This window comes from Aphidius gifuensis, linkage group LG6 (genome assembly GCF_014905175.1).
Source record: "Aphidius gifuensis isolate YNYX2018 linkage group LG6, ASM1490517v1, whole genome shotgun sequence".
Taxonomy (NCBI): domain Eukaryota; kingdom Metazoa; phylum Arthropoda; class Insecta; order Hymenoptera; family Braconidae; genus Aphidius; species Aphidius gifuensis.
The window spans coordinates 8,858,037-8,874,200 of record NC_057793.1 but is presented as its reverse complement, the minus strand read 5'-3'; the positions used below and the strand labels follow the sequence as shown (position 1 = coordinate 8,874,200).

Sequence of the window (16,164 nt, the reverse complement as noted above, 5' to 3'; positions counted from 1 at the left end):
TATAAAATTTGACTAAAAATAAATGTATGTTAAAATTTAATTATTGAATTATGAAAAATATTAAATAAGCTTTGTAATATTTAAAGAAAAATTAATTTATTAAAATTATTTTTTCTGTTATATAATGTAAAATGAAAAATATTTAAATAATTTTATTAGAACTAATCAGGATATTCAAATGACATGGAAATTCGATTAAAAAAATAATTCAACTGTGGTTATACCAACACTACCAATGGATTTTTATTTGATTAAAAATGAATTTAAAAAAAAAAAATAGCTGCAGTTAAAAAGTTCTAAAAAAAATTCTACCGGTTTCTGTATGCATGTATGTAAATGAAAAATTCTTTTGTTGTCATATTTGTCTGAAGGAGTACATTTTGCAAGATATGTAAGTTAACAATTTCTGACAAGAATAAATATTATTGCGTAGGTGATTCGGACAATTATAATATGTGGCTTCTGAATTTATAGCAAATAAAAGCAGTCGAAACATAACAATACACCACGTCGTATATAAATTGTAATAATAAAAAAAAATGAAAAAACAACCCTGAGCTGTAGGCTAATAACTTCATAAGTAACTTGTTCTTGTTTAGCACCAGCATGATAAAAATATATAGATATAAATGATTGGTTTATTTATGATTTTGATGATATTATCAGTGAAGGTTTGATAAAAAAAAAAATAAAATATACTGGTATATTTTATCACCACTGAGGAACATGCAGGAATGAATAGTTTTGCAATCAGATTGTTTAACAATTGGTCATAGCAATAATGCATATGCACAAGTGTAAATAAGCCAACAAAATATAATCATTTATATTTGTAATCCAAAGTTATAAATTTGTAATAATTACGTTATCGAAATAATATGGAGATTTACAGTATATTGTAAAACTTTTATAATCATCATCATAAACTATCTCTTTTTATATATTAAATTAATCTTTATATTCAAATTTGTAGCAGTATGAAATTATATTGAATGGTTATTATTAAAAATTGAATTAATTTAATTCAGAATTAGTGTTACCTTTTAAAAAAAAAATAATATGAGGTATTTGGTGTTTGAGGCAGATATTTTCTGGCGTAGACCAAGTGCGTAGTTCACATGGTCTATGCTAGATTATATTTGCCTCAAACACACCTGAGATCAAGCATGTGTCGACAAATTTACATGAAATAACCAAATAACCATAACCAATGCTCTACAGAATGCATTGTCTGCTGATCTATAGTGCAGATGATACCGCGTACCGGGATTCGAACTAAGGACCCAATCGCTGTAGGCAGGGCTCTTGCCGACTTAACCACCAGCTCACTCAATAATCTATGAAAAATAATTACATTCAATAATTATTAATTTGAAAAAAATTCAACTTAAAATTATATTATTCATTATGTCATTGCCTTTACTCTTGTATTTATTTTTATAATAATAAATTTCAATTAAAAAAAAATTATCTGTCTTCTTTACGCATAAATCTCGTAATTGTTTCTAATTTTACAATGAAAATTTTTTATTTTCCATTGTAAAATTAGCTACATTATATATATATTATAATAATCGTAGAAAAAATTTTGTTTTTCTATTTTCTTTTTGATTAATTAAAAAAAAAATAAAAATAATTAAAATTAATTTGTAAATCTTTCAGAATAATTATATTAAAGTGATGTTTAAATAATAGAATCATAATTTCATGAAATTATTGTTTAGAAATATTTTTTTTAGCAATAATGCATATGCGCAAGTGTAAATAAGTCAACAAAATATAATCATTTGTAATCCAGAGTTATAAATTAGTAGCAGTATAAAATTATATTGACTGATTATTATTAAAGAATGAATGAATTCAATTCAGGAATAATGTTACATTACCTTTAAAAAAAAAATAAAACAAAATAAGGTAGCTGGTGTTTGAGGTAGATATTTTCTGGCTTAGACCAAGTGCGTAGTTCACATAGTCTATGCTAGATTATATCTGCCTCAAATGGTAACGACGTTTTGGTATTCAATCAGCAAAAATTGATCTGGAAATAAATAAAAAAATAAAAGGTCAAAAAGGTGATCTATATCAAATTGATCAAATCAAGAAGAAACAAAAATTAAATAAGAAAAAATTTTTGTTTTCGACAACCAGTATTTAACGAGGTGATTAATTTACGCTATATCTTGTGTCTTACCCAGGTCGTGGTCATGAATTTAAAGTCATGAAGTTCTATCAAGATGCATCGTTAAGTGTGTCTCATTAAATCTCTTTTTTAATTTATTTATTTTTTTCATCTTCATTTGTTGTTAACTTGAGGTAGAAACTTTCGCTCAAAGTATTTATGCATTTTTCGTGACATGCACAGAAGCTGAGATTCACAATGTTCAAGATATTTTATTGTGAACATGTGTGTGCTCATGATTGTTAACGATAAAATTAAATATGTATGAGGTAACAAACATTATGATTGGGTATTGTTTAAAGCAACATGACAATGATTCCAACAGACAAATAATTCTTTTAAGTTTCAGAAACGCGGAACTACAACGTAATGAATATTATGTAGTAAAAAAAAAGGAAGAGATGTTTGCAGGTGTATATTCACACAGACATTCTACAACAATTTGATATAAAAAAAAAAAATCTTAATTTATATTAATCTCATAAGAAAAGAAATTATCACTCATGAAATTTCTCATGAATTAATTAATTTTTTAATTAAAAAATTACGACAAATATTTTAATCAAATTTTTTTCTTACTTGATTTATTTTATTTTTACGTCAAGTGATTATTTTTTGTTAAAATTTTTTTTTATTTCTTGTATCTCTACGGGTTATTAATTTGAAGCAACACTTTTATAATAAAAAAAAAAATCTTGTTTTTAAAATCAAAAGCCATATAAGTAGACAAGCCACGTCATTTCTCGTCACTTGCTTGATTGAAGGGTTACAAATTTATTTGCCAATTACATAGAAATATCAAAAAAAAAAAAAATCGTCATGACTGTTTATTGATTATACTACCATATTGTTAATATTTTTATACTCATATTTGTTGTATTCAATTGGCGGGAAAATTTTTATGTGCAAGTATATATTTTATTTGCTTTTTTTTCTAAGGTCAGGTGTGATTGGATTGACATCGATTCACTTTGGCGCATGATTTGACTTATGCCTGCTTATGCCTGAGATCACCGTCAATGATTTTCTTTACTTTTTTTTTTTTATGAGGTATTAATTGGCAGATATTGATTCTCAAGTAATATGGACAGTTATAAAAATCAATAATCACTTGTATAACTAGGACGTATATCACACACACAGATAATAATTTTTATTTTTCTTATTTGGATTTTCATATTACTATTACATAAAAAAAATAAAAATTTTCAACTGTTAATATTGTTATTTAATTTTCCCCTTTAAATTACAAAATTAAGAAATTTAATTCTTTATTTAATACCTTTTATTATTAACAATAACAATAGATAATTAAATTTATTTTTTCATTATTTAATAATTTTTTTTTAATTTAAAAATTTACTTATTGTTTAACGATGATAATTATTTTTTTAAATATAATTTAAAGTTCATTTATTTATTTATTGTTTGATTATATATTTTTTAATTTTTATAAAATTTTATTATTGATTATAAATCTCTAATGTATATGTGGGTAGTTTATATTTCTAATTTTTTTTTTTTTTGTATATTTATTAGTGTAAACATAAAAATATAAGCATAGAGTAGAAGATATTTTATTATCAATAAAATTTAAATGAAAATATATACAATATATGATAAGCATTTAAAAAAAAAATTTTAATACAGATATTTTCATCTTTCAACATCTTGTGAATACAATGACTTTCTTTTTTTGTTTATGTATAATTGAATTTAGTGTTGAAAATAATAAATCAAGCCCTTTCATATATTGATTTTTGAATTTTGATATGCTCATTTGTGCATGTGGCAAGTGTGTTTGTAGAAAATATTCAACATATAAATTGAGCAACTTTTTTCATCAAGATGATGATGTATATAATTCTTCAAATTTACATTGTACCATAGATATTTAAATTGATGTTTATTCATTGCGGAGTATTTTATTTATAAGATATGTTTAATGTCAATCTAGCATTTTACACACCCTTAAATTTTCGATTAGAAAAAAAAATATAGAAAAAAAATTTCTATTACATGTTATCGATATAATTTTTTATTTTTCATATGCAAATTTTAATTTACTAGCTTGTAAATATAAATTAAGCAATATGATAATTAATATCTCGATCATTGATCATAAATAATTGTAAATTTATGAAAAATTTTATGAAAAAATTTCGATTGACAATAATGACAATAACATATTTAAATTTTTTTTAAAATTTCAATGCACTTGGTGGAGATGTTTTGTATGATTTTATTATTTTTTATTTTGTTTATATATATACATACAATGTCGTTGAGATATCTCCCACTTGAATTTATCAAGAGGTGCTTTCGTACTGAGAGTATAAAACCGGTGAAAGCGTCTGGCTGCCCTCCAGACTACCGCCGAGTACGTCAGCGACCACAACTCCTGACAATATCGCACAAAACTCGTCGGATTCACTTAACTTTCGTTTATTTTATTATCATTATTTTTTAATTTTTCATTTATTATTTTATTTAAAAAAATATATATCATAATTATTATTTAAAAATTCATTAATAATTTTTCATTTTTTCATGTGATTTTTTAATCTAATTAAATAAATATTAAATATTGTGACAATAAAAAATTTTTATTAATAAAATTATAGAGTGAAAAAAATATATAATATAATATGAAGAAAAATATTATCATAATATTGGCAGTTTTTGCTGTTTTGAAAAATGTCTTGGGATATCCACAGGAACGTCTTATGCCAGGTGCGTGTAATTAAGTGATAAATTTTTTAAATAATATTTTTTAATTATTAAATTGATCAATAAAATAGACCGTGATATTGAAAATTAAAATTTTTTTAAAATTCGTTTTACAAGAGAATTGATATTAGATCAATTGAACTCAAACGTAATAAAAAATTTATAATTTTTTTTCGTTTTTTTCATTGAAAAAATTATTATACAGTTGAAAAAAAAAAAAAAAAATAGATCAATAGATTTATAAGGATCTATTTGACAATAATAAATATATAAATTATATTTAAAATTGATTAATTCACTTTTAAAATTGTATATAATGAGCTCATTTATTTTTCGTTGTTAGATAAAAACTAGGACGATTAAAGACTGCATAAAAAATCATTGAAAAATGAATAATAAAAATATAAAAATATTTACTCATGTATAAGTAATTTTATTGCACAATAATGACTGCATTTGATATAGAAAATTAATTTGATATGTATGCACCCTTACGACACTTGAAGCGCCAGTATAATATGAACGTGTTGATAGAACAATAAATCACATGTTATCATCAATCATCGATTGACTTGCTGTCCAATATTATTTTCATCATAATAAAACTATCAATAATTCTTCATTCGTATATATTTTTAATATATTTTTTCATCTGTTTGATTTAATTGAAATAATTCAAAGCTCTAAAAAAATTTACACTGTGTAAATTTTAATTACTCATTTTAAATTGTTTTTAATATATTTACTTGACACTATGATGTTTTATTTTTTTTATACTTCATTGAGTAGTTTAGTATGCCGCCGGCAATGCTCAGTGACACATCAAAGTGCTGACTTTATGAAGCTATCAATTTATCCTCAAATGGAATTATTAGTTCCTTAGTCTCGTGAGAATTCATCTATTTGATGGCACACAGAATTATTAGGTCGTATTATCTAAACTGTTATTTTAATTTTTTTTTTTATTACAATACTGTATAGAATAATTAGTGTGAATTATCAAATATATTTTTATTATTTACTTTTTTTCATTTTTTTTTTTTCTAATTACAAGAAAATCACAAAATATCATGCATTAGAAATTTTACGTTTCGCGTCGTTGCTTCTCATCCGTGATCTTGAAGCTCGATTATTATAAATTTTTTTTTTTTTTTTCAATTTATTCATTAACATGTTTTTTATTTTCTAATTTATTTATTTTTTGCTAGAAATTAATTTATTTAGCTTTTGTAATTAAAAGCATTTTTAAAAATAAAAAAATTAATTTTCAAAATTTTTCTTTTTATTGTTATTTTTATAATTATTTATCAAAAAAAAAAAAAAAATTTTAATTAATAATTATTAACACATCTTCTGCTATTATTATTTGCATTAATTTATTTTTTTTTTTACATAAATTTTTGAATAATTTGCTGATAAGTCCCGAGCTGCTAAAAAAAAAAAAAACAAAATAATTCAAAGTTTTGCAGAGGAAAAGTTTTGTAATGTTAATACTGTTAACATAATTTTATAAAAATAATTTTTTTTTCTTTATAAAAATCTGGGATAAAATTTTTTCGCAATGCATTTTCTATCCTGGGCTTGGGTGTTGCTATATTAATAGTAAAAAAAAATTTAAAAATAAATGCGTTTTGTCTTGGCAATGCATTTATATAGTCTACGAGAGTAAATGTTGAAAGAGAAATAATAATAAAATGATAATTCACGTGAATATGAATTTTTTTTTTTTATTATTTTATATTCACGTGCTACACGTGATTTCATTACATGAGACTGTTGCACGTGCCATGAGGATTGCCCTTCCAATAGCTCAAAAAAAAAAATATAAAAAATACTCCTTTCTGATCACTTGTATATCAAGTATCAAGGATTACGAAGAAGTATAGTCCACCTACTGGTAAAAGTCAACTAATCTATATGATATTTCTCCTGTTAATATATGACTCATGTTGCGCCTTGAAATATCTTGTCTCGTTTCTTTGGATTCACGTGACTTTGTCGTACATATTTTATTATAAATACATTATCGCATAAACTTGATAATTATTAGTTTTTTTCAAACAAAAATTTTTTAGACTATTGTCTAGGTAATTATAGTTATTTAAAAATTTCTTTTTTCACATTAATCTCCTTTTTTTAGCCTTGAAAAATTACTATTTAAATTACTAAACTAAAAAAATATATACAGTGTAGCAAACAGCATACAAACACCAACAAGTGTTGCTTTATAATTCTTCTACATAATTATTTAATCTATTTTTAATTACACCGTAATTATTATTCATTTTTTTTTCATGTAAATTATAATTAAGAAAGTTGGGTTGAAGCCTCAATTATAGGCCAGAGATATTGCTGTTTGGTTAAGATGAATTTAGACAAATTAAAAATACATTTATACATCGTTTATTTTAGATTTATAATTTAATTATAAATCAATCAATCAAAATTAATTATATTCAATAAATTTTCAGCTTGTTATTGTCCATAAAAATATCTAGTTTTCATGATTTCATTCGTTAGAAAAATGCCATTTTATTCAGTAACATCTGAAGATTATTTTTTCGATAGTAATTTGATAAAGGATATCAGTCTTGTCAGCCAATTATTACTATATATTTTTCGCGAAAAAAAATTTATAAAACTATTAAAAATAAAAACACAAGAATTTGTGAAATATCTTGGTTTTTTTTTTCTATATATTTTTGTAAAATATCAACTTTCTAATGACAGAAAATTTGCCAAGGGAGTATAGTAGAAAAAAAAAAAATTTATGATAATTATTTTGGTATAAAGCCCCCTGAGGACTACTTTATATGTAGTTAGACAATTCGCCTATATATTAAATTTTTTGTCTATATATAATTTTAAAATTTTCGATATCATAAATTGATTTATTCTGCCTTTTAGGGTGGCTCCACCTTTTTTTTTTTCAAAACTTTTTACACCCAATATAACCTGCATGCATTCTAACATGCCAATTACTTCTATTAGTTTGTTTGTATATTTTATTGCATGTGTATTTTCGCCCTGTTCATGATTGCCTCAAGCAATAATCGTTCTTTCTTCGATCATGACTCTTAGCTCATAACATGAATTTTTTTTTTATGTCCTAATTGTATCAACGACTTTACTTTGTCAATAAAAATAGCTTTAATTAATTTTACAAATTTTTTTATAAACTTTATTAATAAAAAAATTTTAAAAATACAATTAATTATTATAATATATCATTCAATAATTTTTTTTTTTAATTTAATTTATTTATTAAGAAAGTTGGTTTGTAGCCCAAATTATAGGTCAGAGATATTGCTGTTTGGTTAAGATGAATTTCGACAAATTAAAAATACATTTATATCCAAAAATATACCTCGTTTATTTTAAGTTTATAATTCAATTAAATAATTTATATATTTTTTTTCTACTTTGATTTATAAAGAACAATAAAAAGCAATTAAAAAATCATATATAACGAAAATTAAAAAATTTTCAATACTCCGGTGGGTTATGTGCAATTATTAGTTAGTGTAATTTTTTTTTTTTTCAAATAAAATGTCATATTGTTTAGTCACAATACTACGAAATTTTATCATAAACATTTGTTCATCTGTGTGAATGAGCAGGGCTGCCAACACTGCGCGTCGAATCTCCACAAAACATGATTTTGTTGGGTTCCAATGTAAATCGGGAAAAAAACAGCCACATCAAATTTTTCTATTAGAATTCTAATAACTCCGTGAGTTTTAAAGATATCATTTTCAAAATAGCGGCGATTTAAAGATCAAAATAAAAGGAAACTTTTAATTAGTCGGTGCAAATCGATCACGCTTACAGATAAAAAGTTATTTAATATTTAAAAAAAAAAAAGAAAAAAAGGTTTTTAACATTTTGGCACTGGCAACTTTAATATTATTTGAGAAAAATCGAAAATATACAAATTAAAAGAGATTTAGAATACGCTTCCTTTGGTCCTAACACGAAGTGTATTGAAAATTACTTTGGTTATGATAGATTTTTAATTTTCGGTAGACTTATAAAGAACAATAAAAGGCAATTAAAAAAATGTTTATTTTGTTAGTGTATATCCGGTCCATTTGTCAATGACACCTTGTCAGCTTCTTGAATTACTAATGCACCTTTGAAATTTTTATAAACATAACTTACATTCAACCCACCATGTTCATTTAGCCGTATACTAATACACTGCTTGTTATGCATATTTTTTATTTTTATTTACAATATTTCTTTTTTATTATTTATATAAAATATTTGCACTGTTTGTTGTGCACGTGACTAGGACAACATAAACGCCTCAAGCTATGTCACGTGTATACATAGTTACATTAAATACTCTAGTCAGAAACGATTGAGAGGTATGAGGAAAGAATCATAACAACATGGATTATTGATAACTGTTTTACAAATATATTTAATGCAAAAAATTCAAGTGATTTTACACTTTATATACTTCAAGGTATTTCATTATGTATTTATTAGTAAAATATATTGAATTATTATTACTCCACCTACACATTTTAACTTGGCTCATTAAAGTGTCTATCAATCATAAACAAATAACTCGTAAAATTTTATTTTCATTTATTTAAATAATAAAATATAAATTTTTCAAATATTTAATTAATATAAAAGCTACAAGATTTTTAGAAATAATATTTTTTCTTTTGTTTGATAATAAAAATACCCAATTTTTTTTTTTCTTTTTTGATTTATAATTTTCCACTTTCATTAACTTAATTTTTTTTTTTTTTCAACTTATTCTTGACAGATATTTCGTGATCGATTGGAGGAAAAAAAAAAAAATGTATACGTGTGTGGGAATATAATTACATAGAAAGCTAAAACCTTTTAAATTTTTGCAAGTTTTTATATTATTTTTTGTTTGAAAAATTGTTAAAGATTTATGCCTATTTAATTAATAGTGACGTTTATAGTTAATTTAATAAAAAAAAAAAAAATTTAAAAATATGAAAATTAAAAAACAATATATAATTTTTTTTTATCTAAACATGAATTTTTTATGTTTTAAAATTTGATTAATGTTTAATATGTATAATGGGAATTATATGTTATTGATTTTTGTATTGATAAAAAGTTGACCTAAATTTATTTTTGTTGGAGTCAGAATTATAGTAGAAAAGATTAACCAATATAGAAATTATTTATTTTTTAATGATAAAATATATATATGTTCACTTTGACTACCGTAAACAAGTTGATTTTGTTTAATAAAAAAAATAATTACGTTTATTGAACCGTTGTTGTTGAAAAAAAATTGAAAAAAAAAATATAATATTATTCAGATACTCGTGTAATATGGACCAACAAATTCATCGATCCGTTGCAGAAATCGGTAATTTTATTTACTGCGTGATCGAACAATTGATTTATTTCACTTTTACTTAATCAAATTTTAAACATTGATTTCCTTTAATCATTTTTTTTTTTTTTTTATAATTATTTAATGTGATGTATATGAATAAATAATAAAACCCATAAATAATGTAGTTGTATTTGTTTAAATAAATTTTAAAATAATAAAAAAAAAAATGTTAAGCATTGTTTTGTCGAATTTGTTATTATTAATTGTATGAATTTTTTAAAAACAATTAAAGTGAGAGTACTGCAGTTAATCTCATAAAATTCGAAAGCAATTGCTAGGTATTTACATAAAAAATAATTCACTGTTTTAATGATTGATTTATATTAGACAGATATATACGGAAATTATTTTTATTTTTTATATTTCAAGTTAAAGAATTCATTGAGTTTTATTTGTTTCCCTAGTTTTTTTTTTGTTTAATGGATAAATTATTATTTAGAATAATTAAAAAAAAAAATTGTAAACTTATTTTGGCATTTAAAAGATGTTCAACTTTTTATTGTGAATTTAATTTCGTGTCAGTTGTAATTTTCTGAAAGCTCTGGTGATGACAATTGTCTCTCTAATTTTGTTTTTCGAAATTGCAATTAAATTGCAACTAGAAACATAAAAAAATTGAGCTGTAAATTATTTTTTTAAACGAAAAGATTTCTTTAATTTTTAGTAATCATGTGTGAATGTAAAAACAAATTACATTCATGGAAAAATAAATAATTATGCATTTTTTAAATTTATATATATATTTTCTATAAATAGATGGTGTTGATGCTGTTAGCCTTGAGGTTGGTGGTCATGCCTGCATCAGGTATAACCCCCGGCAAACAAAGATCATAAAATTATTCGAGAAAGTATCTTAAAAATTTCACTCATTGACTCCCACGTGCCTTCATTTAATTTTCACCAATAATGATTTTTTTCATAAACAAAAAAACAAAACAAATTAGTTAAAATTTATACAGACAATTGCAGTCATTTATTTTTTTCTCGATGAATATAAATTGTTTAATAAATTTTTTTTCTGCATGTAGTATATTTTTTTTTAAAGCTTTGACAATATTTCTGAATATTTAAATAAATTGTTGACCCGAAAATAATTATCGGTCAAATACCTCAATGTTTTTTTTTGTTGTTTTGAATTTTTTACTTTATTTTTTCTTTTGCCAATTTCAATCCGGTTTTTGTCATCTCATGTACCATGTGATTTTGAACCACAAAAAAAAAAGAAAAAAAAGAAAAACAACTTGTCCAAGAAATCGATACGATCAATAGCTTCGAAGAAAATCAATAAATCTTTAACTATATATAAATTCCATTAATTTTTATATATCAAAAAATTTCAAATTTAATTTTTTTTTTCTCACATTTTAAAAGTCGAATTGAGAAATTATATTGATATTTATTGTTAAATAAAAAGTGAAATTTTTAAAAATTGTCAGAACAATGATGACGGTTTGATCAGTAAAATGAAGCGCACGGTATAGGTCGATGGTTGCTAGAGGATAAGATTCTTGGTCACGTTTCGATTGAAGAATATCACGAGCAAATAGTAGAAGATATTTTTCATTTTTTATTTTTTGCTATATCATCGATAAACACGTTTCAATGTATCATTGTTACATCAATATTTATTATTTATTTATTTGAAAAAAAATTTTTTTTTTTTATAGTTTTAAGTGAAAGTTAATTTAAACTATCTTCAATCACAAGTTGCCAATATTTTTATCTTTATTATGATTTTTAAATATATATCAAATTTATGCTAAAATCGAATAGTATTTCATTGAAGCATGTATTTTAATTTAAAGATTATTTAATCGATAATTAGATATTTTACAGCTAAAATATAAATTGGATTTTTTTTATTTTTAAATTTGATTTACTAAAAAATTGTCTGTTATTTAAGTGAAAAAATATTGTTGATGTTTTATGAAAATTATCGATAATGAGTAAACCTTAATAAAAAATAATTAAAAAATCAATGATAATTACAATTTTCTACGAGAAAAAAGACAACATGAGTGATTAATTATTAAGAAACAGGCATGCAAAGTAGGCCCAGTAGTTCTCATTTGAATGATAAGAAATATTTTTTTTAATATGAATTTTTTTATTAGCGATATTTTGGGTATTTTTTTGTAGTTATTAACAATATCCTGGTCTTAATAATTAAACAATGATATCGATTTAAAAACAATATTCTACAAGAGTAAAAAAAATGGGATTAACGTTACATTATTTTTATTTTTTTTTTCCAAAAAAAAGGAGGTGTTTAAGGCCAATATTTCCTGGCGTAGACCAAGTGCGTAGTTCACATGGTCTATGCTAGATTATATTTGCCCTAAACAGTACGAACGCAATCCAATAGTGTAATAATTATATTAAATATGGATTCTCAATCATTTGGATATGTCGGGCTTGAACTCGAGACGACAAGCACTGTAGGCACGGCTCTTGCCGACTTAACCATCAGCTCTCTCGATAAACTTGGAAAAAAATTATAAACTTAATTATTGATTTGAAAAAAAATTATATATCATATTTATGCTGAAATCGAATGATATTTCATTGAAACATGTATATGATAATTAGATATTTTACAACTAAAATATAAATTTGATTTTTTTGATTTACTAAAAAATTGTCTGTTATTTGAGTGAAAATATTGTTGATCAATATGAATTTTTTTGTTAGAGATATTTTGGGTATTTTTTTGTAGTTATTAACAATATCCCGGTCTTAATAATTAAACAATGATATCGATTTAAAAACAATATTCTATGAAAGTAAAAAAAATACAACGTTACATTATTTGTTTTTTCAAAAAAAATAAAATGAGATGTTTGAGGCAGATATTTCCTGGCGTAGACCAAGTGCGTAGTTCACATGGTCTATGCTAGATTATATTTGCCCCAAACAGAATATACCGCTTTATTTTCATACGAGGGACTTGAACTCGAGACCACAAGCACTGTAGGCACGGCTCTTGCCGACTTAACCATCAGCTTTCTCGATAAACTTGGAAAAAAAATTATAAACTTGATTATTGATTTGAAAAAAAATTATATATCAAACTTATGCTGAAATCGAATGATATTTCATTGAAGCATGTATTTTGATTCAAAGATTATTTAATCAATAATTAGATATTTTAAAACTGAAATATAAATTTGATTTTTTTTTTATTTTAAAATTTTTGATTTACTAAAAAATTGTCTGTTATTTGAGTGAAAATATTGTTGATGTTTTATGAAAATTATCGATAATGAATAAACCTTAATAAAAAATAATCAAAAAATTAATGATAATTACAATTTTCTACGAAAAAAAAGACAACATGAGTGAGTACTATCGTGATTTTTAAGGAGCTGTTTGATTATTGTGAATATTAAGAACGTTAAAATGATGAGAAATATTTTTTTTAATATGAATTTTTTTATTAGCGATATTTTGGGTATTTTTTTGTAGTTATTAACAATATCCTGGTCTTAATAATTAAACAATGATATCGAGTTAAAAACAATATTCTACAAGAGTAAAAAAAATGGGATTAACGTTACATTATTTTTATTTTTTTTTCCAAAAAAAAAAGAGGCGTTTAAGGCCAATATTTCCTGGCGTAGACCAAGTGCGTAGTTCACATGGTCTATGCTAGATTATATTTGCCCTTAACAGTACGAACGCAATGGAATAAGTGCATCACTATTAAATACGGATTGTTGATCGTTTTAAAATGTCGGGCTTGAACTCGAGACGACAAGCACTGTAGGCACGGCTCTTGCCGACTTAACCATCAGCTCTCTCGATAAACTTGGAAAAAAATTATAAACTTAATTATTGATTTGAAAAAAAATTATATATCATATTTATGCTGAAATCGAATGATATTTCATTGAAACATGTAGGTATATGATAATTAGATATTTTACAACTAAAATATAGATTTGATTTTTTTGATTTACTAAAAAATTTTCTGTTATTTGAGTGAAAATATTGTTGATCAATATGAATTTTTTTGTTAGAGATATTTTGGGTATTTTTTTGTAGTTATTAACAATATTCCGGTCTTAATAATTAAACAATGATATCGATTAAAAAACAATATTCTATGAAAGTAAAAAAAATACAACGTTACATTATTTGTTTTTCCAAAAAAAATAAAAGGAGGTGTTTAAGGCCAATATTTCCTGGCGTAGACCAAGTGCGTAGTTCACATGGTCTATGCTAGATTATATTTGCCCTAAACAGTACGAACGCAATCCAAATAGTGTAAAAATGGATTTGAACTCAGGACTCTAGCACCGTAGGCAGGGCTCTGCCCGACTCAACCATCAGCTCACTAGATGATCTTGAGAAAATAATTGTACTTTATTATTAATTTAAAAAAAAGTTCAACTTAAATTAAAATTATTCATTATGCCATTGCCATTTTTCCACGAAAAACGCAACTAGAAATTAAAATTTTTCTAAATCAACATCATAAATTTTTAATAATTTTAAGATTGATTAACGTTACAATTAATAAAATTGTGTTGTAAATTTGATATCCATATTTTATTTATTTTTCAATTTATTTTCTGTACTTTAGTGTACCCACAAAGTTGGCCTTTTCTAATATTTAATATTATTAGTTATAATTTATAAAAAAAAAAAAGATAAATGTATAGCATGTTGATATTATCGCATATCGTTTTGTAAGCGATAACCAATGATAAATTACACGTTAATGTGGCATTATAATGTTTAATTTTTTTGCCCCCGTGAACGTGAGCATTAGATATTGGCGTAAAATTGAAAAAAAATTTATGTTAATTTTAAAAATTGATACATAGGTGTTGAACATAAATAACAACGCGTTCGATATAAAAATTAAGATAACAATATTAAATTTTTTATTATTTTATTTATATAAATAAAATAACAAAATAAAATAAAATATATTTAAAAAATAAATTGTTTTTTTACATTTATATATACTTTGATAAAAAATATATTTTTTATTTTATTTTACGAGAATGAACTTTCGGAAAAATACAAAATTGTCTTTTTTTTTTTCTTTTTTAAAACAAGTATTTTATTCAAAATAAATAAAAAATATAAAAAAATAAATTTACAATCATTTTTAAGGGAAAATATGCAGAAAGACAGGGTCATTTCTAATTTAAAAACCATTTTTCAAGTAAAGTGGAAAAACTGGTTTAAAAATTTGGGTTTAAAAAACTCATTTTTTATTATAAAAACTAAAAATTAAATGATCAAATATCTAAAATGTTCAATCAATATAGATTAAATTAAAATTTCTTCATGAATTATTATAACTATAATTTGTAAATTAATGTAACAAGTTAATATACCGATGATTAGTGATTTCCATAAATTAATTAATGTGTTTGAAAATAAAAAAAGGTTTATTGATTGATTTACGATAGCGATGAAATAGTTGCAGATGTTCAGAGTAATTAAATTAATCTTGTTCATATAATATTAGATGATTTTAATCATTTAATTTTATAGATTTTATATAAATTATTAGTACAGGTTTTTGATGATTTTGCTATATACATAAAGCTAAAAACTATTATCCCAGAGTAATTTGTATGTTGAGATAATTATTAGAGTTTTAATTTTTTATTTAAAAAATAAATAGTCAAGTAAATTTTCATGAGCATTGTTAACATTTTACATTCATTAGTTGAAGTTAATTAAATTGATGTGAATCTTTAATAATAATGATTAAATTACTTGTCAAATAAAATATAATTAACAAAAAAATTTTATTTATTTACTTAACATGAAATTCAAGTTAGAAAGCTTGTCGCAAAATAAAAAGCATTATTGAATAAATATTTCTAGCCCATCA

The 16,164-nt window shown here is 23.2% G+C and overlaps 1 protein-coding gene across 1 annotated transcript in view; it reads left to right on the top strand.

The window, feature by feature from the left end:
- The first annotated feature begins 4,546 nt into the window (after positions 1-4,546).
- The window catches only part of LOC122859357, a 44,202-nt gene continuing 32,584 nt past the window's right edge, over positions 4,547-16,164 (top strand). The window contains exon 1 of the mRNA XM_044162852.1: positions 4,547-4,912. Coding sequence (XP_044018787.1) covers positions 4,828-4,912 — 85 coding nt within the window. The 5' untranslated portion in view covers positions 4,547-4,827. The remainder of the gene's footprint in view (positions 4,913-16,164) is intronic.